Source organism: Xyrauchen texanus, chromosome 38 (genome assembly GCF_025860055.1).
Source record: "Xyrauchen texanus isolate HMW12.3.18 chromosome 38, RBS_HiC_50CHRs, whole genome shotgun sequence".
NCBI classification, from domain to species: Eukaryota; Metazoa; Chordata; class Actinopteri; order Cypriniformes; family Catostomidae; genus Xyrauchen; species Xyrauchen texanus.
Window position 1 is genome coordinate 1,195,734 of NC_068313.1, and position 26,113 is coordinate 1,221,846.

Sequence of the window (26,113 nt, forward strand, 5' to 3'; positions counted from 1 at the left end):
AGTTCATTTGAAACCTATTAAAACACAATAACGGTGGATGTGGATCTGCGATGAACTCATGACTGGCTTTTCTATTCCTGCTGGAAAAACAAACAAAAAACATCGTAAACCAGTCTAAGCTGGTATTCTAGTCTTGCTTTAGATGGTATTCTATCATGACCAGTTGACAAATGCCAAAAACCAGAATGACCATGGAAACCAATTTGGTTGACAACCAAGAACCAGCAAACCAGCTGGAAAAACTTATTTTCAACACCAGTTTACACAAATTCAAAACACAGTAATTACTGTACACAGAAGTGTTGTAAATGTCCTGGTTTTGTCTCAACTTCACCCACATTCAGAGAAAACAATGAGAAAATGGAAGTAGGAACTACAAACTCTGCACTACATCCAAGCAACTTTGAACTTTGCGTAGAGTTCATCTATATGGAAGTGTGCACTCGTATTCTGAACACATGCCCTTCAAGTGCACTGCAAAATATAATTTTCTTGCAGAATATTTTGTCATATTTCTTGTAAAAATACTTAATATCTATATAACAAGAAGAAAAACTTATTATAAGATAATATATGAATAATGGCATATGAAGAGGGTCTGTGTATCTCAGCGAGTATTGACGCTGACTATCACACCTGGAGTCGTGAGTTTGAATCCAGGGTGTGATGAGTGAGTCCAGACTGGTCTCCTAAGCAACCAAATTGGCCCGGTAGCTGGGGAGGGTAAAGTCACATGGGGTAACCTCCTCGTGGTCGCTATAATGTGGTTTTCTATCGGTGGGGCGCGTGGTGAGTTGTGAGAACAGTGTGAAGCCTCCACATGCGCTACATCTCCGTGGTAATGTGCTCAACAAGTCACGTGATAAGATGCGCAGATTGGCGGTCTCAGATGCTGAAGCAACTGATATTCGTCCTCCGCCACGCGGATTGAGGCGAGTCACTACACCACCACGAGGACTTAGAGCGCATTGGGAATTGGGAGTTACAAATAATAATAATAATAATAATGGCATTAGATATAAGTAATCTAACATTTGGTGGGCTTAATGCTTAAAACTAGAAAAAGTATTTGCCAATGTGTAAAGAAAAATAGTTTTTTTTTCTTACCCCATTAGCACAGTTTCACTTTCTATTTCTCTGAAAACAAGACAAAATGTTTCAAGCCATTTTGCTTCTTCAGTAACTTTTTCTTGTTTTAAGAATGTTTAGAATATATTTTAAATACATGCAAAAATAAATGTTTATTAATACAAGTATTCTTATTTTAACAACAATATGACAGATTTAGGCAGTTACATTTAAACAAGTAACTAATTCACTCCCTCATTGAGTTTGACGGTAAAGAGCTGAACAACAATATAGTTCAAAAGTTCATGAGCATCTTTGGATGAATGTAGGATGCACTTGTTAAAGATATGTTCCTTCAAATTCTCGCCTAATCATTTGTACAATGATGGACAAATGATCCAGTCAAAAACTATTTCAACAACATACAAACTACAGACAGACAGAAACACAAAAAACACAGATCATTTGAGGAGACTCCTGTAGGCCAGTGAAGACAGATGAGGACTGCAGTGATCAGGCATCTGTCAATGGAAGACAATATCATCATCATTTACTCATCCTCATGTCAAAGACATGAAAGGCAACAGGAGACATTTTAAAGACTGAACTGCTGATTGCTCTTTTCTATGCTTTTTTAAAAAGGTATTTTAAAAGAATGTGAAATTCCAATACTCCTTTCTGAAGACCTATGATAGCTTTGTGTGAAGAACAGAATTACATTGAAGTCATTATTCACTGAAAATCTCAACATCCACCCAATAGCACTCGTTGTCATGTTTGGAAGAGAAGTAGAAATGCCAGATTCATGAAAAAATCCTCCTGATCTCATGAGAATGCAGTTCTGAGGTGAAATGTCCACTGTGTGGCACTGAAAGAGTTAAGTGTTCTCCAAAACAGATGAAGTTTTTAAGGTTTCTTTACTGCAGGGGTGTCAAACTCAATTCCAGCACATCAGCATTTTGTAAATCCTCAAAGGGCCAGTTGATAACGTGGCACCAGCACCTGATTTGGGAGCACTCGTGCAATTACCAATAATATTGCACATTTTGTGCATTTGACAGCAAGCATAATTTTCCAGTTTGGGATGCAGATGATGATGTTAACAACAATAATGAAAAACAAATTAACACCTAATTTGTATCGGGATAAATGAAAATATTCTGACAGAGCGACTATATCGGGTCTATTTTCAGATTCCTTTCATCGTACTCCTAATGATTAACTACAGACATCTCTTGCCATCTAACCATTTTGATTCTCCTACAATCAGAGAGCATGAGAAGAGAACATATTTCACACACAAGGAAAACGGTTTGCTTGCTCCATAATAATTATGAACATTTACCAGATTTTGTAATGTTCTTTATAATTATGAAAATGGTGACCTCGTGTTTTCACATGACTCCTCACTACCATGGTCAGTAACTACAGTCAGTGTTATTACAGTTAATCCTGGGAAATTTAAGTCAGGTTTGTGGATAAATGGGTTTGTCATGAGCGCACCCTCCACAGCATTAGCATGTTTCAGCACAATGTGTGGACTTTCAAACGAACCCTTACCCACCATATGAAAAATGTCCCATTTAAATCAATGTTAAATGAACGATCTGAAACGATTTTACTGTGATGCATCTGACCAGCTTACAGGACATATCGCGTCCTGTATGGATTTAATAAGGGGCATATCATTTCATATTTATGGGACGATCCTGTATGAGCAAAGTGTGATGCCAAAAATCATGACTTGATCTGGAAAAAGTATAAATCGGGAGTACAGCAGGAGGAGGGGTGGAAAAACTGGAGAAAGAGTAAAATCTGCAGTGTTGGCAGGTATTCTCTGAGCCACTGCACGTTTGAAGACAAATCTGCTTTGTGCTCGTGCATTCTGTTGTGCTGATAACTGATCCTGTAATGGCTAGCGCTGTTGACAATGATCTGTGATCGTACAGCGAGAAACGTAAATGTTTCAACATTCTCAGTATAGTAACATGATTCTATCAGAGCAGGGTGGAACAAATCTTTTCATTGAATCGATTGATTCAGTTCACAAAACTGATCCGATACGGACACAGTGATTAACAGCTCAGTGAAGATTATCAGTGAATAACAACAGAATTTTCAGTCCAGTAACCCAAACACCCAGTGTGTAGTTGGGAATGAGTGTTCAGTCATATTGTGTGTTGTTTGGATACCTGAACACCCAGTCTGGACAGGTAACGGTTGCGTAAACCAAACGGAGAGAGAGGCTTGAGATGCTGTGGCTCGTCCACAGATTGTTGACGGACAAGCAGATGCCGAACACCCCTGATTAATGGAAAAGACCATTTTAACTGCAATTCTACACTTCATATATGGACACACAACATGACAGATGCATTTATACACTCTCACTCACACACATAAACTCACACACACACACACACACACACAGACAAACATGCACACTCACTTAGACACATACATAAGAAAAGAAGAAGAAAAAAAAAAAAACAGTAAGATGTGATTTTTGTATTATTTTAATGGCCACTAGCACCCAGAGATGTGCAGTATAAAAATAAAGCCTGAGTGAAATCAAAACAATCTCCCAAAGTTCAGTGCAATCATAATAAAACACAGATAATTCCGTTTTTATGAATGCAACGTCTCCTTTGAGGTGTTCCAGTCTAGATGAGAGCCGTCTTTTCACACAGACTACGTTACAGATTCAGAATGGAAACAGAGCAATCAAAACTCTTCATCATTTCTCGAAATATGCCGCACTGCAGCAGTTATGCTCCGAGATATTTTGATCTATGACAAAAACGATCCAAAAGGGCAATTATGATTATCATATCATGAGAAATCTCATTTCCATTGATCTTTTGAAGGAACAGTTCATTGAACTATGAAAACATACATTTCAAAACTCAATCTTTACTAATCATAGCAGAGCATATCTATAGATTAAGAACAAAGTTAAAACACAATGAGTCTAAAATATATAGAAAATGTGATTTAAGGAAATATAAGGATCATAACAAACAATTTGAGCTTGTCTGCTAATGTTTCATATTCCATTAGATTAAGAATGACAATGTGCAGTTTCTAATATACTATTGTGCAGAAGACTGAATGTCATTAAACAGGTCAGTAATATTTCTAAAGGTTCCTAATGATAGATGTGTGCATGTGCACTGTCACTCAAAAACGGTAAGGATCATCAATGTTGAGTGATACAGAAACAATACACAGAAGCAAAACCTTTCAGTGGTGTAAAATCATTCCAGTAATACTGATGTCACTGTCAAAACATTTAATCAATTCAAAATCAAAGAAATAAAAGTTAAAGCTAAAACAGGCGCTTCAGAGTTATGTTGAGCAGAAATCCATTAACAGCTGTCAGTCGAACCTGAACTAGAAATCGCCCTTGAACTCTTAGGGGTTATAAAACTTGTGAGAAGACGATACACTTACCAAACAAGAACAATGCCAGATTATCAGTTCACAAACACTTCATAACTTTCATCATTAATATGAACAGCACTGGTTGAGACAATCTTACTAGTGCTTTCCATTTATAAAGGCCACAAATAAAAGTCCTACTCTCCAGAAGTGTTTTAGAAGTAGCAGTTTGTTAAAAGTACTTTTGGACTTAAGTAATCACACGACAACTGTCGCATCTCTTGTTCACTGGTAAATCCTCATGGACTCTAATGCTAACAGATATTTCTGCTTATCACCAATGCTGATGATTTCATAAAGTAACGAATGTTTCCCTGAGTCAACAAGTACAAAACAAGTAAACATATCCAGGTCATATTTGGCCACAAAAAAAACAACAAACAAACAAACAAATCTCTGTGATTTAACAATCTGATTCCTAACATCATTCTGTCTACACACAATGACATTTTTAATTCAAATCAGCATAAACTAAATCCAGCACAACAAATGTTGTGAATGACAATTGGAGGTGAAATGTGCCTGTTGAAAAGCGAATGGGACTAAAGAAGGCTTCATTTAAGCAAACTATCACTTTTCATTTTTCTTTTGATTTGGGATCTTTATGAATGCAGGTTTCGTAAGATTCACCTCAACACGTTCAATCATATTGACCTAAGTGCTATTCAAGGCCAGACTCCTAGAGTCTCACGATGAGTTAAGAGAAGAGATGTGCTCAGTGATGAGTGACAGTAGAGTGTTTAGTGCAGAAACACCCGTGGTAAAGGACAGATGCAGGACAGGTGCTCGGAGGTCAGAGGTCAGAGGCTCCATCACCTAGAACACATCACAGCACAAAGTGAAAATAAGTGTAAATACTTATTTATGCCACATTTGAAAATGTATTTCTTCATATGAACAGTTTTTTGCAAATATATTTATTTATTTTTTAATTTAGTAAGACTCGGTCCTCCATACATCACATGTCAACAATATTACAATGCATTGCAGCAAACACAGTGAATAAAATACATAAGGTGGAGGACAAAGTGGGAGAAATATAGATTATTAATATATAAATATAATCATTCAATACCAAAAAGTATCAATAAAATTGTACAATCTAGTGTTGCAACAAATAATCGATAAAATCAGTAATAATCGATAATCGACAGCTAATTTTATTGTCATTAAGTTGCATATGTGCTCTGGTGCTTCTTTACAGTAGTGAAAAACACATTAGTCTGATAAAGCACTGAGAAATGTTTGCAGCAATAAAAGATTACCACACAAGTAAGTTATGCTGATTTTAAGTGCACCTTGGAAGCTCCTTCATCCGGTTCGAACATTTATTATAAACTCTTTTTTCTGTTGTACCGGTAAATAAGCATTTGCGAATACACCTGCAGCACTTTTTCACAACCTATATGATTTATTAATGCATGGTATCTATAAGATTATTAATTCATTCACATAAAATAAAGCGCAAAGGTTTAGTCATTAGCTTTACAGTAGCGAACTGTCATAGAAAACAAATGAGTATAATTGAAACAAAGCTAACATTGCAAAATCATTGCTTTCATGTGGACACGCCCCTTCCAACGTCACAACTCTGATATCATCTAGAATTTCCCATGTAAATACAACTTCACCTGGTCATGCATGTGCTCGGAACTCGTAATATGATTTTTCTGAAGGCTTGTAGGCTGCATTAGTATGGTTTCATGTGGGCTGGCTGCCACGTCAGGTGCGTTAACAGACTACATGTGCTGTTCAATGTATCTAAGAGCTGTTTGTCTCCAGTGTAATAACTTAGATTTTACTGATATATTCAATAATGTTTAAATGTTATGATTTCACAGTTCTATTTCACGCTATATTTGTGTGTGCTATGTCTTGTGTTTTTAGGTGTGGTTTTCATCATTAGCTTAGCAGCATGGTAATATTAAAGGTAAACTCTGGAATTCGGGGATCTCTATTGACATCTGTGGTTGAAAAATAAAATGCCAAGTTACTTGAACAAGTTCCCATCAGCTGTGCTTTATGGTAATCATGAACACCAGAAATCATATCAGACCAGCTACACCAAGAGTCACAGATAGTAAGAAAAAATGACAGATATGTGCACTATATACACATGAACATTGGCTGAAAAAGATAGAAAAATGAATGCATTATAGTGTGAAGAGGCACAATTTATGATACCACTGTTGTCAGATTTTCTTCTGTGCTGCTTGTATCTAGAAAATAGCTGTCTGGGAGCATTCCAAAGACTTGCCTTGAGAGGGACGTGGCTACATACTCCGAGGACATGGATATGTGCGCTACATACTCACTCAGAGGACATGGATATGTACACTACATACTCACTCAGAGGACATGATATGTGCACTACATACTCACTCAGAGGACATGGATATGTGCACTACATACTCACTCAGAGGACATGGATATGTGCACTACATACTCACTCAGAGGACATGGATATGTGCACTACATACTCACTCAGAGGACATGGATATGTGCACTACATACTCACTCAGAGGACATGGATATGTGCACTACATACTCACTCAGAGGACATGATATGATATGTGCACTACATACTCACTCAGAGGACATGGATATGTACACTACATACTCACTCAGAGGACATGATATGTGCACTACATACTCACTCAGAGGACATGGATATGTGCACTACATACTCACTCAGAGGACATGGATATGTGCACTACATACTCACTCTGATGACATGGATATGTGCACTACATACTCACTCAGAGGACATGGATATGTGCACTACATACTCACTCAGAGGACATGATATGATATGTGCACTACATACTCACTCAGAGGACATGGATATGTGCACTACATACTCAGAGGACATGATATGTGCACTACATACTCACTCAAAGGACATGGATATGTGCACTACATACTCACTCAGAGGACATGGATATGTGCACTACATACTCACTCAGAGGACATGATATGTGCACTACATACTCACTCAAAGGACATGGATATGTGCACTACATACTCACTCAGAGGACATGGATATGTGCACTACATACTCACTCAGAGGACATGGATATGTGCACTACATACTCACTCAGAGGACATGGATATGTGCACTACATACTCACTCAGAGGACATGGATATGTGCACTACATACTCACTCAAAGGACATGGATATGTGCACTACATACTCACTCAGAGGACATGGATATGTGCACTACATACTCACTCAGTGGACATGGATATGTGCACTACATACTCACTCAGAGGACATGGATATGTGCACTACATACTCACTCAAAGGACATGGATATGTGCACTACATACTCACTCAAAGGACATGGATATGTGCACTACATACTCACTCAAAGGACATGGATATGTGCACTACATACTCACTCAGAGGACATGGATATGTGCACTACATACTCACTCAGAGGACATGGATATGTGCACTACATACTCACTCAGAGGACATGGATATGTGCACTACATACTCACTCACAGGACATGGATATGTGCACTACATACTCACTCAGAGGACATGGATATGTGCACTACATACTCACTCAGAGGACATGGATATGTGCACTACATACTCACTCAGAGGACATGGATATGTGCACTACATACTCACTCAAAGGACATGGATATGTGCACTACATACTCACTCAGAAGACTCAGATAAAGCTTTGGTGTTTTTGGCTCGTGTTGACGCAGACAGGTTCAGCTCCCCCTCTGATGAAGAACACAGATAAAGACATGGATACTGACTCTTATTAAACACTGAATGTGTGTTGAGTGAACACTGATATTACCTTTGATATAATCATAGAGATACAGCAACACCACAGCAATCAGAGCGACTGAAACAACAAAAATACACAAATCACATCTTGTGCAATATTGTGATTTTGTTTTAGAAACCTAATAAACATTTTTTAAATGGCTTTGAACACAAGCACAAAGATTGAGCAAAATTCAGAATATAATAATTGGCTTCCTTTCAATTCATGAGTATGAATTGGCCATACCCTAGTCTGAAAGCTGTATGTACTCACAACAAACACAGGCAATGAAGAACACCTCAAGGAAAAGGTAACCTTTGTTGTCTAAGATTGATCCTGCTGCCATGGAGATGAGGGCCAGACCCAAGTTTTGTATGGACTGCATACTACACACATCACAAGAGTGACATAATCAATTATTCATCTTTAATCACACTCTGTTTTACCAAAGTATTTATTTTTTTTTATCAAGAACTTAGTTTTGTAGAAGGAACACCTCTGGTTATGTATATAACCCTGTTTCCCTGAATGAGACATTGTGTCAGTAGCTGATGATATGGGAACACGTTCAGGTGTGTCAATAACCAAAGAAAGAATAGAATCACACTACTTCATTTGCAGATGTCGCTCAAGCTCCGCCCCCTCAAGTACGGTACTTCATGAGATTTTCGATTTTCTGCTGTATGGAGAAGAATACATCTCTGGCAGCTAGACATCCAGTAGTGTGGCTGAGCTATGCAGTATTTTGTTCCCTTATTCAGAGAACCTGGGTTATGTACATAAACCAGACATTTCCTTTAAGGTCACTTTGAATGTATCAGACACTATACTGCTGCTTGAGCCACAAATTAAAAAAACAGTGATCACTAGCCAAGCAGGGTAATAAAGCACAAGGGAATCTACGGAGTCTTGACAGTCAGCACCTGGGAAGCAAGAGCAGACACGTTCAAGTTACAAAACCTGGTGAAACCTGTTGAGGCCCACCCACCACCTCATGAGTCACACGCTTACACCAGGCCCACAAGGAAACCATGCTCCTCTATTGCATTTACAACCCAATAGGAGAGCCTCTGTTTGGTAATTGCCAAACCAATTGAGTCTTCATCAAAAGAGACTAACAGCCCGTTCGTTTTACACCAGTCCCCGCTTTCAATCAAGATATGTCCACAGCTCTCTGATGGGGCACAACCTGTGCAGGCACTCATCCTCATCAGTGGGTGCAGAAGGATGAACACGCCCTATCATACATCCATGGGGCTGCTGTGGAAATAGTTAGGAGTATCAAGTTCCTCTGTGTGCACCTCACTGACGACCTGACCTAGTCTCATCCCACCGGAACTTTGGTCCCCTCCCCCCTTCTTCATATGCACCATAAAGGGTATCCTGACAGAGTGCATGGCTGTCTGGTTTGGCAGCTGCTCCCTTCGTGACCGCAAGGCCCTCCAGAGAGTCGTGAGAGAAGCAGACCTCATTATTGGCAACAAACTCCCAGCCTTACAGGACATCTTCCATACACAATGTCTAAAGAAGGCTCACAAAATCACCACAGACTGCAATCACCCATACACAGACTGTTTAAGATACTGCATCAGGCAGATGGTCCTGCAGCATTTAATCCAGTACCAGCAGGCTGAAGGACAATTTCTACCTGCTGGCCATCAGGATCCTGAATAATCTGTAATCCAGTCATTACTCCTCCTCCTCCTCCTCTTTCACTCACTCCTTCACTACCTCCCACATACTGGCCACTTCACTGACAGCTCTTGGACAATCTCTTCACATGTTTGACACATTTGTGCATGTTGCAAAATTTCTAAGGACACTACTACCACTTTACTGCCACTAAGGACTAAGTCCTATCTCTGTGCAATACACTGATATATTGATAATTTGAATTACACAATACAGCTACTATTTATATTACTATCTTTTGCACTCTTGTTCAGATACTGGGCTTGCACATATTCCAGTGTTTACAGTTAGGATCTACACTTTACTTACAAACCAACTATACATACATAATAATATATTATGTGTATTTATATTTTGTATTTGTAAATAATCTCTTTCCTCCCCTCTTTATTTATTTTTTTTTTTATTATTGCACAGCTGTGGTGTACCTGAACCTCATTACACGCATTTCAATGTACAACTGTCACTGACATTTTGTGCAGATGACAAATAAATGTGAAACTGAAATGGAGGAGAGCAAAAGATTTGCAAAAGTATAACCTGTGACCTATAAAGGGTGGAAGGCTTTTTGGGCACATAACTGCCCCACAGTTGAAGTATGACTTGAAAAATCCCAGGGAAACTTCCAGACAAGGGCATGCAAATCTCCAATAATCTTCAGCAAAACAAGCGCCAATAGCAACTCCATCTAATTAGTAGAGAGTGACACCAGAGGTTCAAGCGGCGCAGCTGCAAGAGCCTCTAGCACTACCAACAGATCCCAAACGGGGACGTGAAACAGGCAAGATGAAACGACCAATGGATGTTTGCCAATAGACAAACTATCAACCACAATATAACCCATGGTCTTGGCTGCCACATAAACATTGAGTGTGGGCAAGGAAAGTTCCACGTCCAAGTTTAGACCATGGGAGGCACATCATAAGTGAAATGTCGCCACTTTAAAGCATAGCGCTGCCTCGTGAAGGGGCTCTGGAAAGGAACTGGTGTCAATGACAAATGCCGTTAACCTTTGGCCCTCTAACGGGAGCCTTCAGGGGCCAAACATGGACCCTCCACTTCTATGGCTTCAGAAGCCAGATCACCCCCAACTTGAAAGAGGCAAGTCTACTTTGAGCGGGATCTCCCAAAGGGGTACGTCCAACAACACATATAGGTCCGAGAAACAAAACTTGTTGGGCCAAAGAGGTGAAACTAAAAGAACAGATTCCTGGTCCTCCCTTACTTTGCACAGCACTATGTGCTGCAACTTCACTGGTGGGAAGGCATATGTGCGACCAAAAGGTAATTTGTGGCAGACCTTTAAAGTGGTCCAAGATAAGCAAATTGTATAGATAATTCAGGACTCTAATTCTGCTCAACCTCAAGTGAGAAAGCACTGCTTCCAGTTACTTTGTGAATGTACCAGGTGAAGCTGAATCCAAGTAACTGCCTGTGACAAGGTGCTATTTGGACATGGAAATATGCATCCTTCAGGCCCACAGTCACAAACCAGTCTCTGGGATGGATATGTGACAAAAAAATTATTTTGAATGTCCATTTTGAAGGGAAATTTCATTTGTGTCCGATTCAAAGTCCTCAGGTCTAGGATTGGACACATGCTACCATCCTTCTACCAGACCAGAAAACAGCAGCTGTAGAAGATGCTCAACGCTCACTGGGAAGAAACAATCTCATTCCTCTCTTGCGGAGGAGTGACTGATAGAAGTGTATTAATAGTAGTTTGTCCCACACCAGAACAATGGAGGGGATAACAATGGATCGCTGACACTCTGTGGGACTGGGAGTCATGACACTTTGCAGGTAAGTAGTGTGCTATGGTAAGGTGAATAAGCGGCACACACCAACAGCCACCTCTTTTGCAGGAGAAGCCTTGACTCCAGCCCTTGGAACAGATCAAAGAGCTCCTTGTGCCTGGCCATTCGAGTCGGAGCAACACAAGGAACAGACAAGCAAGTGCATTTCGAGGTTGGCGTAGCCATGGGGCTTGGCCCCTGGTTCAATGAGTGACTGCCATCAGAAAAGCTAAGCCCATCCAGGGGGCTCTGGCTCACCGAAACTAGGCCTAGGGTAAATTTTCTTGTGTAGCCACTGACATCGCAGCCTGACTGGTGGCTCCAAAGGTGAGTTTTAGGGTACCACAGAGGCCAAAGGCTGCATTTGCCAAGGCGGTCTGTGTTCCTATGGAGTCAGCATCAAAGTGACCATAATAAAAGGGAACACATGAGACAAAGTCATACATTAAATACAAATTTGCATTGGGTGAAAAAATTATCCTAAGGGATAGGGTGCGAAGCTTAGATATCTGGAGTCTCAGTGCAGTTTTGTTGCTCCTCAGCATTGAAAGGAGCCAGTTGAGGTGCTTCAGGCATCTGGTCAGGATGCCTCCTAGGCACCTCACTAGGGAGGTATTCCGGGCATGTCAGACTGGGAGGAGACCGTATGGGCGGTCCTGCTTAGTCTGCTGCCACCGTGGTGCTGACCCGAATAAGTGACCGAAAAATGGATGGATAAATAATAAGAGTTATAAAAAAAACTCAAAAGTAAAATGTTCTAATGCATTACAGTAAAGAGAATTTGAGGGGGAACGTTGCTTATTTGTCATGAAGATAATGCTATAAGCAAAATAGGTCCTAAAATATGCATATTTTATTTTTTTTATGTTTTGTGAGATTCACCATGTTACAGTATGAAAATTTGCAATAGTTTTAATAAATGTAATATCATTTTCAACTGCATAGGAGTTTAATTTCTTCTTTTGTTTCCTCATTCTACAAAGAAGAATATCAAATATTTCACACTTACAATCCGTATGCAGTTCCCAACTGATGTTCTGCTACAACAAATGCCACCATCGGCCAGAGAGCACAAGCCAACAGAGAGTACGACAGACCTAAGATAGACTGTGACATAGATGATCATTAACACTAAAGTACAGACCTCACTAGAGTAAAAACAGATCTAAACTCCAAATAAAATTAAACATAAACCTTCCATATATTAATGAGATGGGTGTGAGAGGTTACCATGGCGATCCAGGGGTTCCAGAGGGTAAATGCCAGCATCATGTGAGAGATGAGCGTGGTAATGACAGCCAGTAGAACCCACATGACGTTCCTGCCCGTCTTATCGACCAGAAAGCCCAACAGAGGCGATGCAGGAGCCGAGATGATGTACACGACACTAAGATATACAAAGACAAAGTTTTCTTTAAAACAGCAAAAGTGTCAAAGATGTGCAGTGAATTCAGGTAAACCGGGACACCTGTCAAAAAGCGGCCTAATTTACTATACTCTATCTGAATTTTATCTCTAAAAATATATATATTTTGTTATTATGGTAGTGTAATTAGGTGTAATACTCAGGAAACAAAATAATGTTTTTTAAGCATTACATTTGGAAAGGTTATTGCAGAATTTCATCATACAAAACCATATTGTACCATCTCAGGCCCAAAGTGTCAACCATAGAGGGACACACACCATGATTATTTTAGTGCTGAACAAATATGGGGTTTTCTATGGTTGATTCTTAAACTATTCTTAAACCTTCAATTCTATTAATGTGCTTAAAGCCTTGCAAAATGACCAACTCTAAAACAAGGCATCATTTCAACAATGTCAAAATAAGTTTTATCCATTTATAATTTCAATAGATAATTGTGTAAACTTTGGTAAAGCATTGTTTTGTGTCAACCCTGTTACATTCAAAATGTTTTGTGATTGAATGTTGTGTGTGTGTGTGTGTGTGTGTGTGTGTGTGTGTGTGTGTGTGTGCGTGTATTTATCACTTTGTGGGGACCAAATGTCCCCATAAGGATAGTAAAACCCGAAATTTTTGACCTTGTGGGGACATTTTGTCGGTCCCCATGAGGAAAACAGCTTATAAATCATACTAAATTATGTTTTTTGAAAATGTATAAATGCAGAAAGTTTTCTGTGAGGGTTAGGTTTAGGGGTAGGGTTAGGTTTAGGGGATAGAATATAAAGTTTGTACAGTATAAAAACCATTATGTCTATGGAAAGTCCCCATAAAACATGGAAACACAACGTGTGTATGTGTGTGTGTGTGTGTGTGTGTGTGTGTGTGTGTGTGTGTACCTGTTGATAGCTCTGGCCTGGACAGGAGTGAAAGTGAACTTCTCTATGAAGAAAACTCTGTGAGTAGAGATAATATAAACATGACTTACATTCGTCCTTTACAATCTCATATCCCCAATCAAAATGGAAGAAAATATTTTTGTCTTTAAATACATAGATATTTACAAATAAATGTTGCACTTCCAAACAATGTAAAGTTATCGGCTCCTGAAGTCCTTAATTGTTCACATAAGATATGTGAAAATGTTGAAAGACCTGAAATGTTGTGCTGTCTTGATTTGAGTGATGAAATAATTACTTTATCTATGATATTTATTAAATTACACTAACTGTCTACTTCATAAATTGTTGCTTTATATATGTAAGCAGTACACATGTGTTTTAAAAAAATATTAGGGCAGTCATCTGATAAAAATGTTAAGCAAATTAATTACATGATTTGACGATTAATTAATCAAATTGATTGCAATTAACCGCTGATGAGAAAACCCCTTGAATGAAGATAATTCATAACATGAATTGAAATGAATTATTATAAACATTACTAAACGTGGCTTCACACTTCTGTTTGTTTTATTTCCATATCATGTGTATAACTCACTGTCCCAGTCCGATAAATGGGAATATGGCCACGTAATATCCCACACAGATGATGAAGATGAGCCACAGGGAGACGGGGAAATCCTTCACATCAGTCAGCTTGATCACTTCACCTACACACACACACACACACACACACACACACACACACACACACACACACACACACACACACACACTCTCTCTCTCTGTAAACACTGACTTGAAAGCACGTAACAGAACATGATGTTTATGTGGTTTATTATGCAACATTATTTAAGGGTGAATCTCATGCAACCTGTCAAAAACCTACCACTGTAGTATTCCACCATAAAAAAAATTACAATTTCTTAAAAGAATAAAGACTATTTTAGGATTATTACGATTTTTAGCATTGTGACATTAAGTTCATGACACTTAAACACATTTTCAATCAAATTCTCAATACTTTAATATCTAAAATAAATATTTCTGAATCAGAAACAGAGATAAAGTACAATTGTGCGAAACTCAAATTTTTTTAATTCATGAAATAAAAAGATGTATAAATAATTGGAAAAATGGGAGACAAAACTCTCTTTAAACCTGTGAATTTATTCCAGAAATAATAATAGCCACATAATGTAGAAGTTTTGGCACTTCTCGACTCCAGAGGCTGCTCAAATTTCTTCCGCGCCATGGAGCGCAATTTGCAGAATTTCCATTAAATCCAACTCAAATCATTATCAAAGGACATAGATTTATTTACTCTAGTGTTGTTCATTCCTGAAGTTGGTAACTTTTGTGTGTACTGTCTGCCACCTGAACTGCATCGCCGTGTCCTATCTGCGATGTGGTGTGGCGCATCTTGTCCAATGTGCAACCACCTTAAGGCTGTGTTAGCCCCACTGGCACCATTAATGCATGCTTGTTTCCTCCAATCCCATATGACATACTACTTCACCACACAATCCTAAGTGCCAACCTCTCAATTAACTCTAGGTAGTATACTAGACAGACCAAAGGCCTAGTGTTCCTTCTTCTGATGTGATTGTTCCACACAATATCTCTAACCTCACAAGCGTTCCTTATCCCTACTGCCTTTCTTACTTCTTCTGAACAATGCTACTCCTGTAAGACAAAGCGGCAAGTGCAGCCAGTTCCTTGTGTAACTGTTGGCCTTGGTATCCATCCTTGCCACTGCAGTGATCTCACACAATTTTAGTGGCCACATCAGGCAATGGTAAAGATGTAATTGGCAACACCAGACAATGATCAATCTTGTCCAGGACCTTTTTCAGCTTCTTCAGAACTAACCCTGCCATGTGCAGGTCCATACAATGAAAGTCAACAGGGTCCAAAAAGCACATAGTCAGCATAAAAGCAATCCATATGACTCCAGTGTTTAAACCCATATCTTCAGAAGTGATATATATATATATATATATATATATATATATATATATATATATATATATATATATATATATGTGTGTGTGTGTGTGGGTGAGAAACAGATCAATATTTAAGTAGTTTTTAAGTAGCAAATCTTGACATCAGCAGTCTTCTTGGCAATCATGATTTTAAGCTTGATTATATTTCCCAGCAGCATCTAGCAGTCTGCGAACTCAACTAGTGCAAGTGTAATCGAGCTTGAAAGCATGATCATTCCTGTAAACTGCATTTGCAAGAGGTACAGCAAAAAAGGAGTTACATTTTAGTCTGTTCTCACCAAATCAGATTAGATTTTGATTTGCATTGTATGGACCTACAAAGCTGAAATATTCCTTTAAAAATCTTTGTATAGTAACCCATATTCACCCTATTATGTCAAAAACTAAAACTGAAATGAATTCGAGATCATTTTTATGTTCTTTTAGTAAGTTTTTTGAGTTTAGTTTCAGTTTTTATTTATTTAATGAAACTGATTTAGGTTAGCTTTCGTAATAACACTGGAGAGGCAGTGTTTATTTGACCCTCGTAACCAAAAAGTTACATTTTTAGTTACAGTTTTATATATTGATCTTTTTTTTAAACACACCTAGCGTTTCGCTTCAGACAACCATAGGAGTCTTATAGATCTTATGATATCTATGTGTGCTTTTCAGCTTCTTGAACAACTTTCACTTGCACTGTATGGCAGCAGATAAAGGAAAGTCATACAATCTGAAATGGCATGAGAGTAAATTAAGAGAGTATTTTCATTTTTGGGTGAACTAATCAGCCTTTCAGCCTTTTCAAGGGTCAGTTTGTATTAGCAGCCGTCAGAAGGATGCTTGTGATGTCTGGCAATCAACCACCAGACTGTGCAAAGATTCCTCTGGCCCTCTGTCTTGCACCAATAAAGATGACCACTCTTCCTCACTAATGCTTCACCAAATACACCTATGCACTCTTCTAAAACAATTTCACTAAACATGTTAAGCTTGGCCTCCACCCTTTCACAAAGGTGGAGCACAGGTCCCGAAATAGTCTGTTCCATGCATCGTTAGATCTTGGCCAATTCATTTCTTTCCTTCTCCTTGACTCCTCATTGTCTTGCCTTCCCTGTCTTGACTGTGTGTTGATGGTTGTATCCTCCTGCGGCTCACCTTGTAGGCTTGACTTTTACTGCTGGCGGTACTGGTCTTCTTGGTGCCCCTCCACAACAGTGGATTCAGTAGTGATGTGGTGCTCTGTATCCTTGTCTGACTTGCTGCTGCTGCACAAGTTTGTGTCTGGCTGTCGCCGACACATTTTATACTTCCTTGATTAATCCGCAGGCCTTTAGAGGATGTTACCCTCAATCAGCCGCAACCGCATTTCCTAAGGATCCTTTGCCAATTACCCATGTCTGTTCAGTTTGCATCTGTAGAGTCCCTCCTTGGTCCAGCTTCCATCACACCTCAGAGGATCAATGGGCCAGTATATTCCACGTATACAGTATACACATATATTTATAATGAAACTTTTTGTTTATATTTAATAGTATTTATTAACACTATAGTATTTATATAAATATATTCATATTAATTGATTAATTGCATTTGAATTAGTTTTACTAATTAATTGTATTAGTTCTTATATTGCACTCCATGGTAGTAGTTGTTGTGCTGATTGAACTATGATATATATTGCAAAAAATAGGCTTCATTTTATTTAAGCAAAATATACTTTTGTATGTTTTCTTTTGATATTGTGGTGAAACATGAGCTGGACATGTTTTCATAAGATTCACCCATAAGAGATCTTTCAGACACAGTTAATACAAGAAATCAAATGGTCCATCAAAGAACTGCTATAACAGAGTTATTAATCAACGTGTTACACATGCAGCATTCTCAAAGCATTATGAGCGTCATATGACCATTATAAACATGTGCTGTGCCATAAATGTCGTGTATTCTCACCGGTCTTGCCCTGCTCTTTGTTCAGTATCCTCGCAGCCCGTCTGTCCAGAAACCCCAGAACCAGAGCGCAGACGAGAGAGAAGAGACACGTGCATGCCGCTGCACGACATCACAGAACACTTCATTACTTCATTTACACTTATTCTGTCATTAATCTAACAAAAAGATGCCTTTTAAGTTACAAGGATAAAAACAGACTTTTATCAGATGTTGTTTTCACAGTGTTGATTATTTCTGGGATTATTTAGTTCAGGGAAATATTAATTAAAAAAGAATAATAATTTTAAGGACATTTTTGTTTAATACACTTCTGCACAACAGTCAGCATTCAGTTTATCTGACACTGAAACTCTGAAGTGAATAGGTGGCGTTTAACCAGAGAGGAAAAGAAACATGAAGACTGCCGGATTCAGAGACAAGAAACAGAACATGACAAAAGAAAGGAGAAGTGAAAGAAACATTGGTTCAGAATGATGCGTGTGACTGTAACGAGATCTGGTGAGCTTTTATGAGTGCATTTGTGAAGCATACTATCTTATTTCACAACACTTCCTACAGTTACACGGTTCTGTGTCTCGTAACTCTACACTCAGACTGTCATGGCATCTGTCATAAATGATGTGCAGTGATCATATAATGTAATAAAGAGCTTGTTTAAAGTAGCAGTTCAAATGTCCTCTCTTACAGATCATGAGTGTTATTCCCAGTGTTGTGTGTCCAGCAGAGCCCGTCATAGTCTGAATGCGGCCATACACCCAACCGATGATGTTCATGTTCACTGTACTGCCCTGAACAACACAATAACACACAGAGATCATGATGTCACCTTTTGTGACTAATATAATGCTAATGTACCAATTTAATTTCAGTGCATAAGTGTACATCAATCACTAAAATTAAATTGAGTTAGCCTATATCCCACAAATAAAATAAAAATTTTCTTAAACTTCAGGCACTTTTACCCCATGAACTTTAATCAAACTCACTGATTTATTTCATTTGTCTTCAACATTACCCAACAGTGTATGTGCATGCATCACATGATATTTATGTCATTCAAATCATGAAAATTCCCAGCACAGTGTCTTTTCCAGCTGTATTGTGTTTAATAGAATTCTGTGGTGGAAATGGCGCTGATTGAAATGGACATTTTGAATGTTTCTGAAATGACTGACTCTAACATTTTATGCATCCTAAATAAACACAAATTAAATTATATTTTAAACTTTGATTAATTGGGCAAAATTACAGAAAAATACAGAAATAATTTTCCCACATTGACTATTAAAATAGTTTATGCTTATTTCACTCTTTGTTTAAATTATATTAGTTTTAAACTTGTAATAATTTGTATATTAATAATGGATTTTCATAGTTTAATATCAAAAACCTGGATCTTCAATAAAGTCTAAAACAATCAAATCTATACATAAAAGGCATTTAATAAAGTAGCAAATATAAATAAAGGCCTGATAAGAAAGTTCTTGGTGTTTCACAGCGGTGACAACCCTCCTCTGTGCCATACCACTGAGACATATTTCCAGGGCTTGGAAGGGTGTCAAGGCTTGGATCTGATATTATTAGAAAACGTAGCCTTGTCTGGGGTACCTTCCACAGGTTTTTGAAATTTCAAACTATGAAATTGTCAGAATCTGATGAAACAACCCACCATCCACTACCCCCCAACCACCTCCATGGATCACCACCTTACTGTGCTGGATGGGTTTGAGTGACCCAGTGACCCTGAGAGTTCCTGGATGGGGGTTGAACTCTCTCCTTCTACAGAGTCGCCAAGGTTGAGAGGCGGCGAACTGGCGTGGGTACACTCACGTCCACAGCTCGGCACCACAATTTAGGAGTTTAGCTTGATAGAAGAGAGGGTTGCCTCAATGTGACTACATGTTGCAGAGGTATACACTCTAGTGGTGTTTTGTGCTTATGCATCAGCCTTCATCCAGCCTTCTTGGGACTCTGAGTAGGACCCTGGACGGGGCACCACCTGGGGACTCTATAGTTCTGCTGGGCCACTTCAATCCCCATGTTGTCGATGATGGGGAAACCTGGAGGGAAGTGATTGGGAGGAACAACCTGCCAGATTTGAAGCAGAGCGTTGTTTATCTTTTGGACTTCTGTGCTAGTCATGTATTGCCATAACAAACACCATGTCCAAATATAAGGTTGTTCATAGTGTACTTGGTACCAGAGCACCTCTGGACAAAGGCTGATGATCAACTTCATTGTCATATCATCAGACCTGCAGCCATATGTTTTGGACACTCAGGTGAAGAGAAGAGCAGAGCTGTCAACTGATCACCACCTGGTGGTGAGTTGGTTCAGATGGAGTGGGAAGGCTGCCAGACAAACCGGGCAAACCTTAAATTTGGTTGACTTGGTGAAGGCTTATGACCACGGTTGTCTTGTTATAGGCACTACGGGAGTATGGGGTACTCTGTGACCAGTAATGCTTGCCATTTGGTTCTTGTATAACTGATGCGACAGCTGTGTCAGCATTCTCGGCAGTAAGACAAGCTTGTTCCTTGTGGGTGTTTGACTCTTACAGGAGAGGTGACAAAGGACATCCTTACAGTGAAATTCATGGACAAGATTTCAAGGTGTACCCAAGGATCGGAGTGTGTCCGGTTAAGGTTTCACTATTTGCAGACTATGTTGTCGTGATGGCATCGTCAGGCTATGACCTCCAGCGTGCACTGGAGCAGTTTTGGCTGAGTATGAAGCATTTGAAGTGAGTCTATATATGTGATTTATATGGGCTGTCCTGCTTAGTCTGCTGCCACCACGACCCGGACAAATGGCAGAAAATGTATGGATGAAGAGACACCCATGTAGAGTGTATGCTAAATATCAGGGTTATATCAGCTATATGTGAACCCCCATAAGTGAATGGGAGTAAATAATTACTTAAATTTCATTCTGTTCATCAAACAAAGTGATTGTATGGCTTCCAAAAACTTGTAATACAGTGCAGTGCATGAGTCGTAATGATTACTTTTATACAAATTATTCAAATTCACACTGAACAGCTGTAACGTCATAGTCATTTACTGTCCGAGCACACACACACACACAGTTTTTGTCTCTTACCAGTCTGGCCATGCTGAGCTGTAGACCAAACACGAGGTTCAGTTCTTTTCCTTTAAACCAGTTCACAGCATACGTGTTCTGAGCAACAGCCAGTGACTCACCGCCAATACTGAGCAAACACATGCAGGAGAATTTCATACAAATATTTTTTTATGTACTTTTTTATATTCCAATAAAACATGAATTTTTTTGCAGAAAAGCACTCACCCGAAAACAAAACGCCCCGCTTCCATCAACCAGAAATGATTAGCCAGTGCGCCAGCCGCAAATATTATCTGCAATAACAAGCATCATGTATCATCGCAACAAATCTTGATTTGATGCACAACATTTCAAGTTTTTGTTACGTATTTCTGATGCTACTGCACTGACTCAGCTACTTTATTTTCCCTGTCCATCTGAAATCATCATAGTATCATTATATTGTATTTGCGTTATATTTAAATAACTTCTGGTGGTCACATCAAAGCCAGCCAGTGAGGTTTCTGATCTACTTATTTAAATCATATTTTGTTTTTAAACTAACATGGTTTTAGAAATTAGACTAAATGTACGGTACAAAATTGTTTCAGTATTCTAAAATAACCCATGCAAAGTCCGTTTTTACACAATTAGGTTTCCATTGAAAATAAAGTAGGATTTGAACTGTTGCCGACATCTACTTTTGAGCTCTCAGCTGATTGGTTCCCCTCCAGTGTAGACGTGTCTCAAAGAGTGTGACACTGCCAGTACTGAGCGTGTGTGCGTTTGTGTGACAACCTACCTGTCCTAACAACACAAACAGTGCAAAGATTATTGTCCCCAACCTATAAAGAATAAAACATCCTGTAAACTCACTTTGTAACATTAACAAACCATCAGACAACCTTCAATTACAGCAAACAAACATGTGCTATGACATTATTAGATAGACATCGAGAGGCAAAGTAAGCACATCGTATTATTTACACAATTATCACATGATGGCTGTAATGCCAAAAATGTAATTATAATTACTTATAATAAACACACCCTTTACTATTTGATTCAATGGCATTATGCAATGCAAAATGCAATTCACACAAAAAAATGATAATAAACTTGTTTTCAAGTCATTTGGATATTTTTATGGGGCTTAAAGTAAAAACTATTTCAGTTGTGTAACGGTCAAAAGACGATAGGAATCTCATCAAAATAATATTAATTTAGACTTTTCCTCATTTTCTTTTTTTCTCCCCAATTTGGAATGCCAAATTCCCAATGCGCTCTAAGCCCTCATGGTGGCGTAGTGACTCGAATTGTCCATTCGGAAAACCCATTTGTGACTGAGCTTTAACTTCCTGTCTGATGTCTTGAGATGTTGCTTCAATATATCCACATCATTTTCCTTCTTCATGATGACATCCATTTTGTGAAGTGCACCAGTCCCTCCTGCAGCAAACACCCCACAACATGATGCTGCACCCCCATGCTTCATGGTTGGGATGCTGTTCTTCAGCTTGCAAGCCTCACCATTTTTCCTCCAAACATAATGATGGTCATTATGGCCAAACAGTTCAATTCTTGTTTCATCAGTCCAGAGGAGAGATCTTTGTCACCATGTGCACTTGCAAACTCTAGTCTGGTTTTTATGGTGGTTTTGGAGCAGTGGCTTCTTCCGATATAGGACATGTTTTACTGTGGATATAGATACTTGTTTCCTCCAGCATCTTCACAAGGTCCTTTGCTGTTGTTCTGGGATTGATTTGTACTTTTCACACTAAACTACGTTCATCTCTAGGAGACAGAATGCGTCTCCATTCTGAGCGGTATGATGACTGTGTGGTCACATGGTGTTTATACTTGTGTAGTATTGTTTGTACAGATAAATGTGGCACCTTCAGTTATTTGGAAATTGCTCCCAAGGATGAACCAGACTTGTGGAGGTCCACAAGGTTTTTTTCTGAGGTCTTGGCTGATTTCTTTTGATTTTCCCATGATGTCAAGCAAAGAGGCACAGAGTTTGAAGGTAAAATACATCCACAGGTACACCTCTAATTCAGTACACCTCCTATCAGAAGATAATTGTCTAATTGTCTAAAGGCTTGACATCATTTTCTGGAATTTTCCAAGCTGCTTAAAGGCACAGTTAACTTAGTGTATGTAAACTTCTGACCCACTGGAATTGTGATATAGTTAATTAAAAGTGAAACGATCTGTCTGTAAACAATTGATGGAATAATTACTCGTGTCATGCACAAAGTAGATGTCCTATATGACTTGCCAAAACTATAGTTTGCTAATATGAAATCAAAAACAAATTTGTTTTAATGACTTCAACCTAAGTAAACTAGTGAGCGACCGATATACTGGCTCCGCAGACAGACCAGAGTTAAGTGGTGCGAAGTTGAGCATGCAGAGTTTAGCGGTGCGGAGTTGAGCGGTGTCTTCTCACTAAGTTGCTAACTAGTTTGTGAAATAACATGCTGGAAAATTTGTAAACAATGACCCCATCATTTTCCTTTTCAATATAACTAATATAACGTTAATCCTGTCCCTGACAACCATGTCACTCATGTCTGTTTGCTGTTAGCCAGCTGTCGTTTGTCAGTGCAGACAGTAACGTAGCAGATTGAAAGCTAAACATCAGAGCAATTTCCCCCCTCTAAAATCGGTCTCAGTCTCAGAAATCTCATATTGGTCAGGCTCTAATGTAAACTTCAACTGTAAGTGCTTTTATAAAATGATAAGCTTCAAATTTCTGTGTTTAACCCTCCAAAAATTGACCCCATTGACTTTTGATCTTCATTGAAATTGTATTATTTATTTTTACTAAGAAAAGGAGGAACGAGTCGAAATTTATTTTTGTTACAAATCAAAATTATGCCATAAATGCTGTCAAATGAGCTTAACTTGTAGTGAACCTGGAACATTCCTTTAAAAGCTAAAATTCTTTAAAAAAATATTGGCATGAGTAGTACAGAATATTATTATTATTATTATTATGTTCTTATAAAAAAAAATAAGCAGTGAAACAATTCTGTTTTAAAATGTTAATATTTGAAAAACTTTTGTCCACCAAATCAAAGTCATGTGGTGTATCCGTCATGTAGGACGCCATTTAAAATCTTGTCAGAAAATCTCATTTGTCATTGACCCCTTTATTAATTATCACTTTAAATGAGGATTTTTTAATGGTAAATGGTATGACAGTATGACAGAATGTTCATGCTGCTCTTTTCCATACAATGGAAGAATACAGTCTCCAAAACAACAAATACATTTATGTATCATAAACAAAAACATTAAGTATCATAAAATAGTCCATATGAACCCACGTAGATGACTTTTGTTGGTGCTTTTTGTAACTTGCCAGTAGTGGTCACTATGAACTTTCACTATATGGACATGAACTATGTAAACATTCTTCAAAAAAATCTCCTTCTGTGTTCCATGGACATAATAACAGCATACAGGTTTGGAACAATGTCAGGGTGAGTAAATAATGACAGAATTTTTGAACTTTGTAAGGAAATAAAAACATTTAGTTTTATGGATGATATGAACCCACCTGATGCCAAACACCCGGTCCAACAGAAAGCCACCCAGAAAACACAGAACAACATTGGGCCATGAGTACCACGCGTACAGCTGCATGAACGACGCTGTGTTCAGATTCATATCCTGAGACACAGAGAGAGACATTATACTTACTATTATACACACACACACACACACACACACACACACACACACACTCACACTCACACTCACACCTACACCTACACAGACAGACAGCGACACATTATACTCACTATTATACACACAAAGACAGACACACACACACACACACAGACAGACAGAGAGAGACAGACACACACACACACACACACACACACACACACACACACAGAGACAGACAGACAGACAGACACACACACAGACACACACACAGAGACAGACAGACACACACACACACACAGAGACAGACAGACACACACACACACACAGAGACCGACAGAGACAGACAGACACAGACACACAGAGAGACAGACAGACACACAGAGAGACAGACAGAAACACACACACACACACACACACACACACAGAGAGACAGACAGACACACACACACACACACACACACACACACAGACAGACACACAGAGAGACAGACAGACACACACACAGACAGACAGACAGACGCACACACACACACACACACAGACAGACAGACAGGCAGACACAGACAGACAGACACACACACACACACACAGAGACTGACAGAGACAGACAGACACAGACACACACAGACACACAGAGACAGACAGAAACACACACACACAGAGAGAGAGAGACAGACAGACACACACACACACACACACACACACACACAGACACAGACAGACAGACAGACACACACACAGACACACAGAGAGACAGACACACACACACACACACACACACACACACACACACACACACACACACACACACACACACACACACACACACACACACACCTGTATGACTTGAGTTTGAAGAGCAGCTGGATTATCATAACAGAAGTAACTGCCTGTAACAGAGAAAACAAAGTAAACATGTTAAATTACACTTTCAGATATAATCTCACACACTAATGAGCTGCTCAAACGCCCCAGACAAACTAAATAAATATATAATACCGCTACAGTAGCGTAATAAGTGACATATAAACTGTGTAATGAATGTAAACAAACACACCGAAGCCCAGAAAACACATGAAGATGAGAACGACTATCCGGTGCAGCAGATGATTCGGATCACACACCGGATTCATTGAGTTCTGGTAATGATCTTCATCTTCTTCATTGAGGAGATTCTGATGCTCGCGTCTCTCTGCCATCTTCACACTCACTGTCACATGACCGCAGACAGTCACATGATCACGAGCGATCCTAAACTTCCGTACTACTCCCTCTTCTACTCATGAAGTGCAGTATGCTATTTCAAACATAGTCGATGTGATGTCAGCG

At 39.0% G+C, this 26,113-nt stretch overlaps 1 protein-coding gene across 2 annotated transcripts; it reads right to left on the reverse strand.

The window, feature by feature from the left end:
- Positions 1-3,572: 3,572 nt before the first annotated feature.
- On the reverse strand, positions 3,573-26,113 carry mfsd1 (major facilitator superfamily domain containing 1). 2 transcript variants are annotated; one of them, XM_052110299.1, is made up of 16 exons: positions 25,842-26,108; positions 25,622-25,674; positions 24,672-24,784; positions 21,906-21,948; positions 21,350-21,417; positions 21,143-21,251; positions 18,726-18,828; positions 18,041-18,139; positions 14,695-14,806; positions 14,094-14,150; positions 13,020-13,176; positions 12,799-12,896; positions 8,575-8,687; positions 8,332-8,379; positions 8,185-8,251; positions 3,573-5,325 (listed from the first exon to the last, which is right to left on the reverse strand). In XM_052110299.1, the coding sequence occupies exons 1-16, from the start codon at positions 25,981-25,983 to the stop codon at positions 5,322-5,324; spliced, it is 1,386 nt and encodes a 461-aa protein (XP_051966259.1). In that variant the 5' UTR covers positions 25,984-26,108; the 3' UTR covers positions 3,573-5,321. The 2 variants fall into 2 exon arrangements, with proteins under 2 accessions (XP_051966259.1, XP_051966260.1); XM_052110300.1 differs by lacking the exons at positions 8,185-8,251; positions 8,332-8,379; positions 8,575-8,687 and having other exon boundaries at positions 25,842-26,113.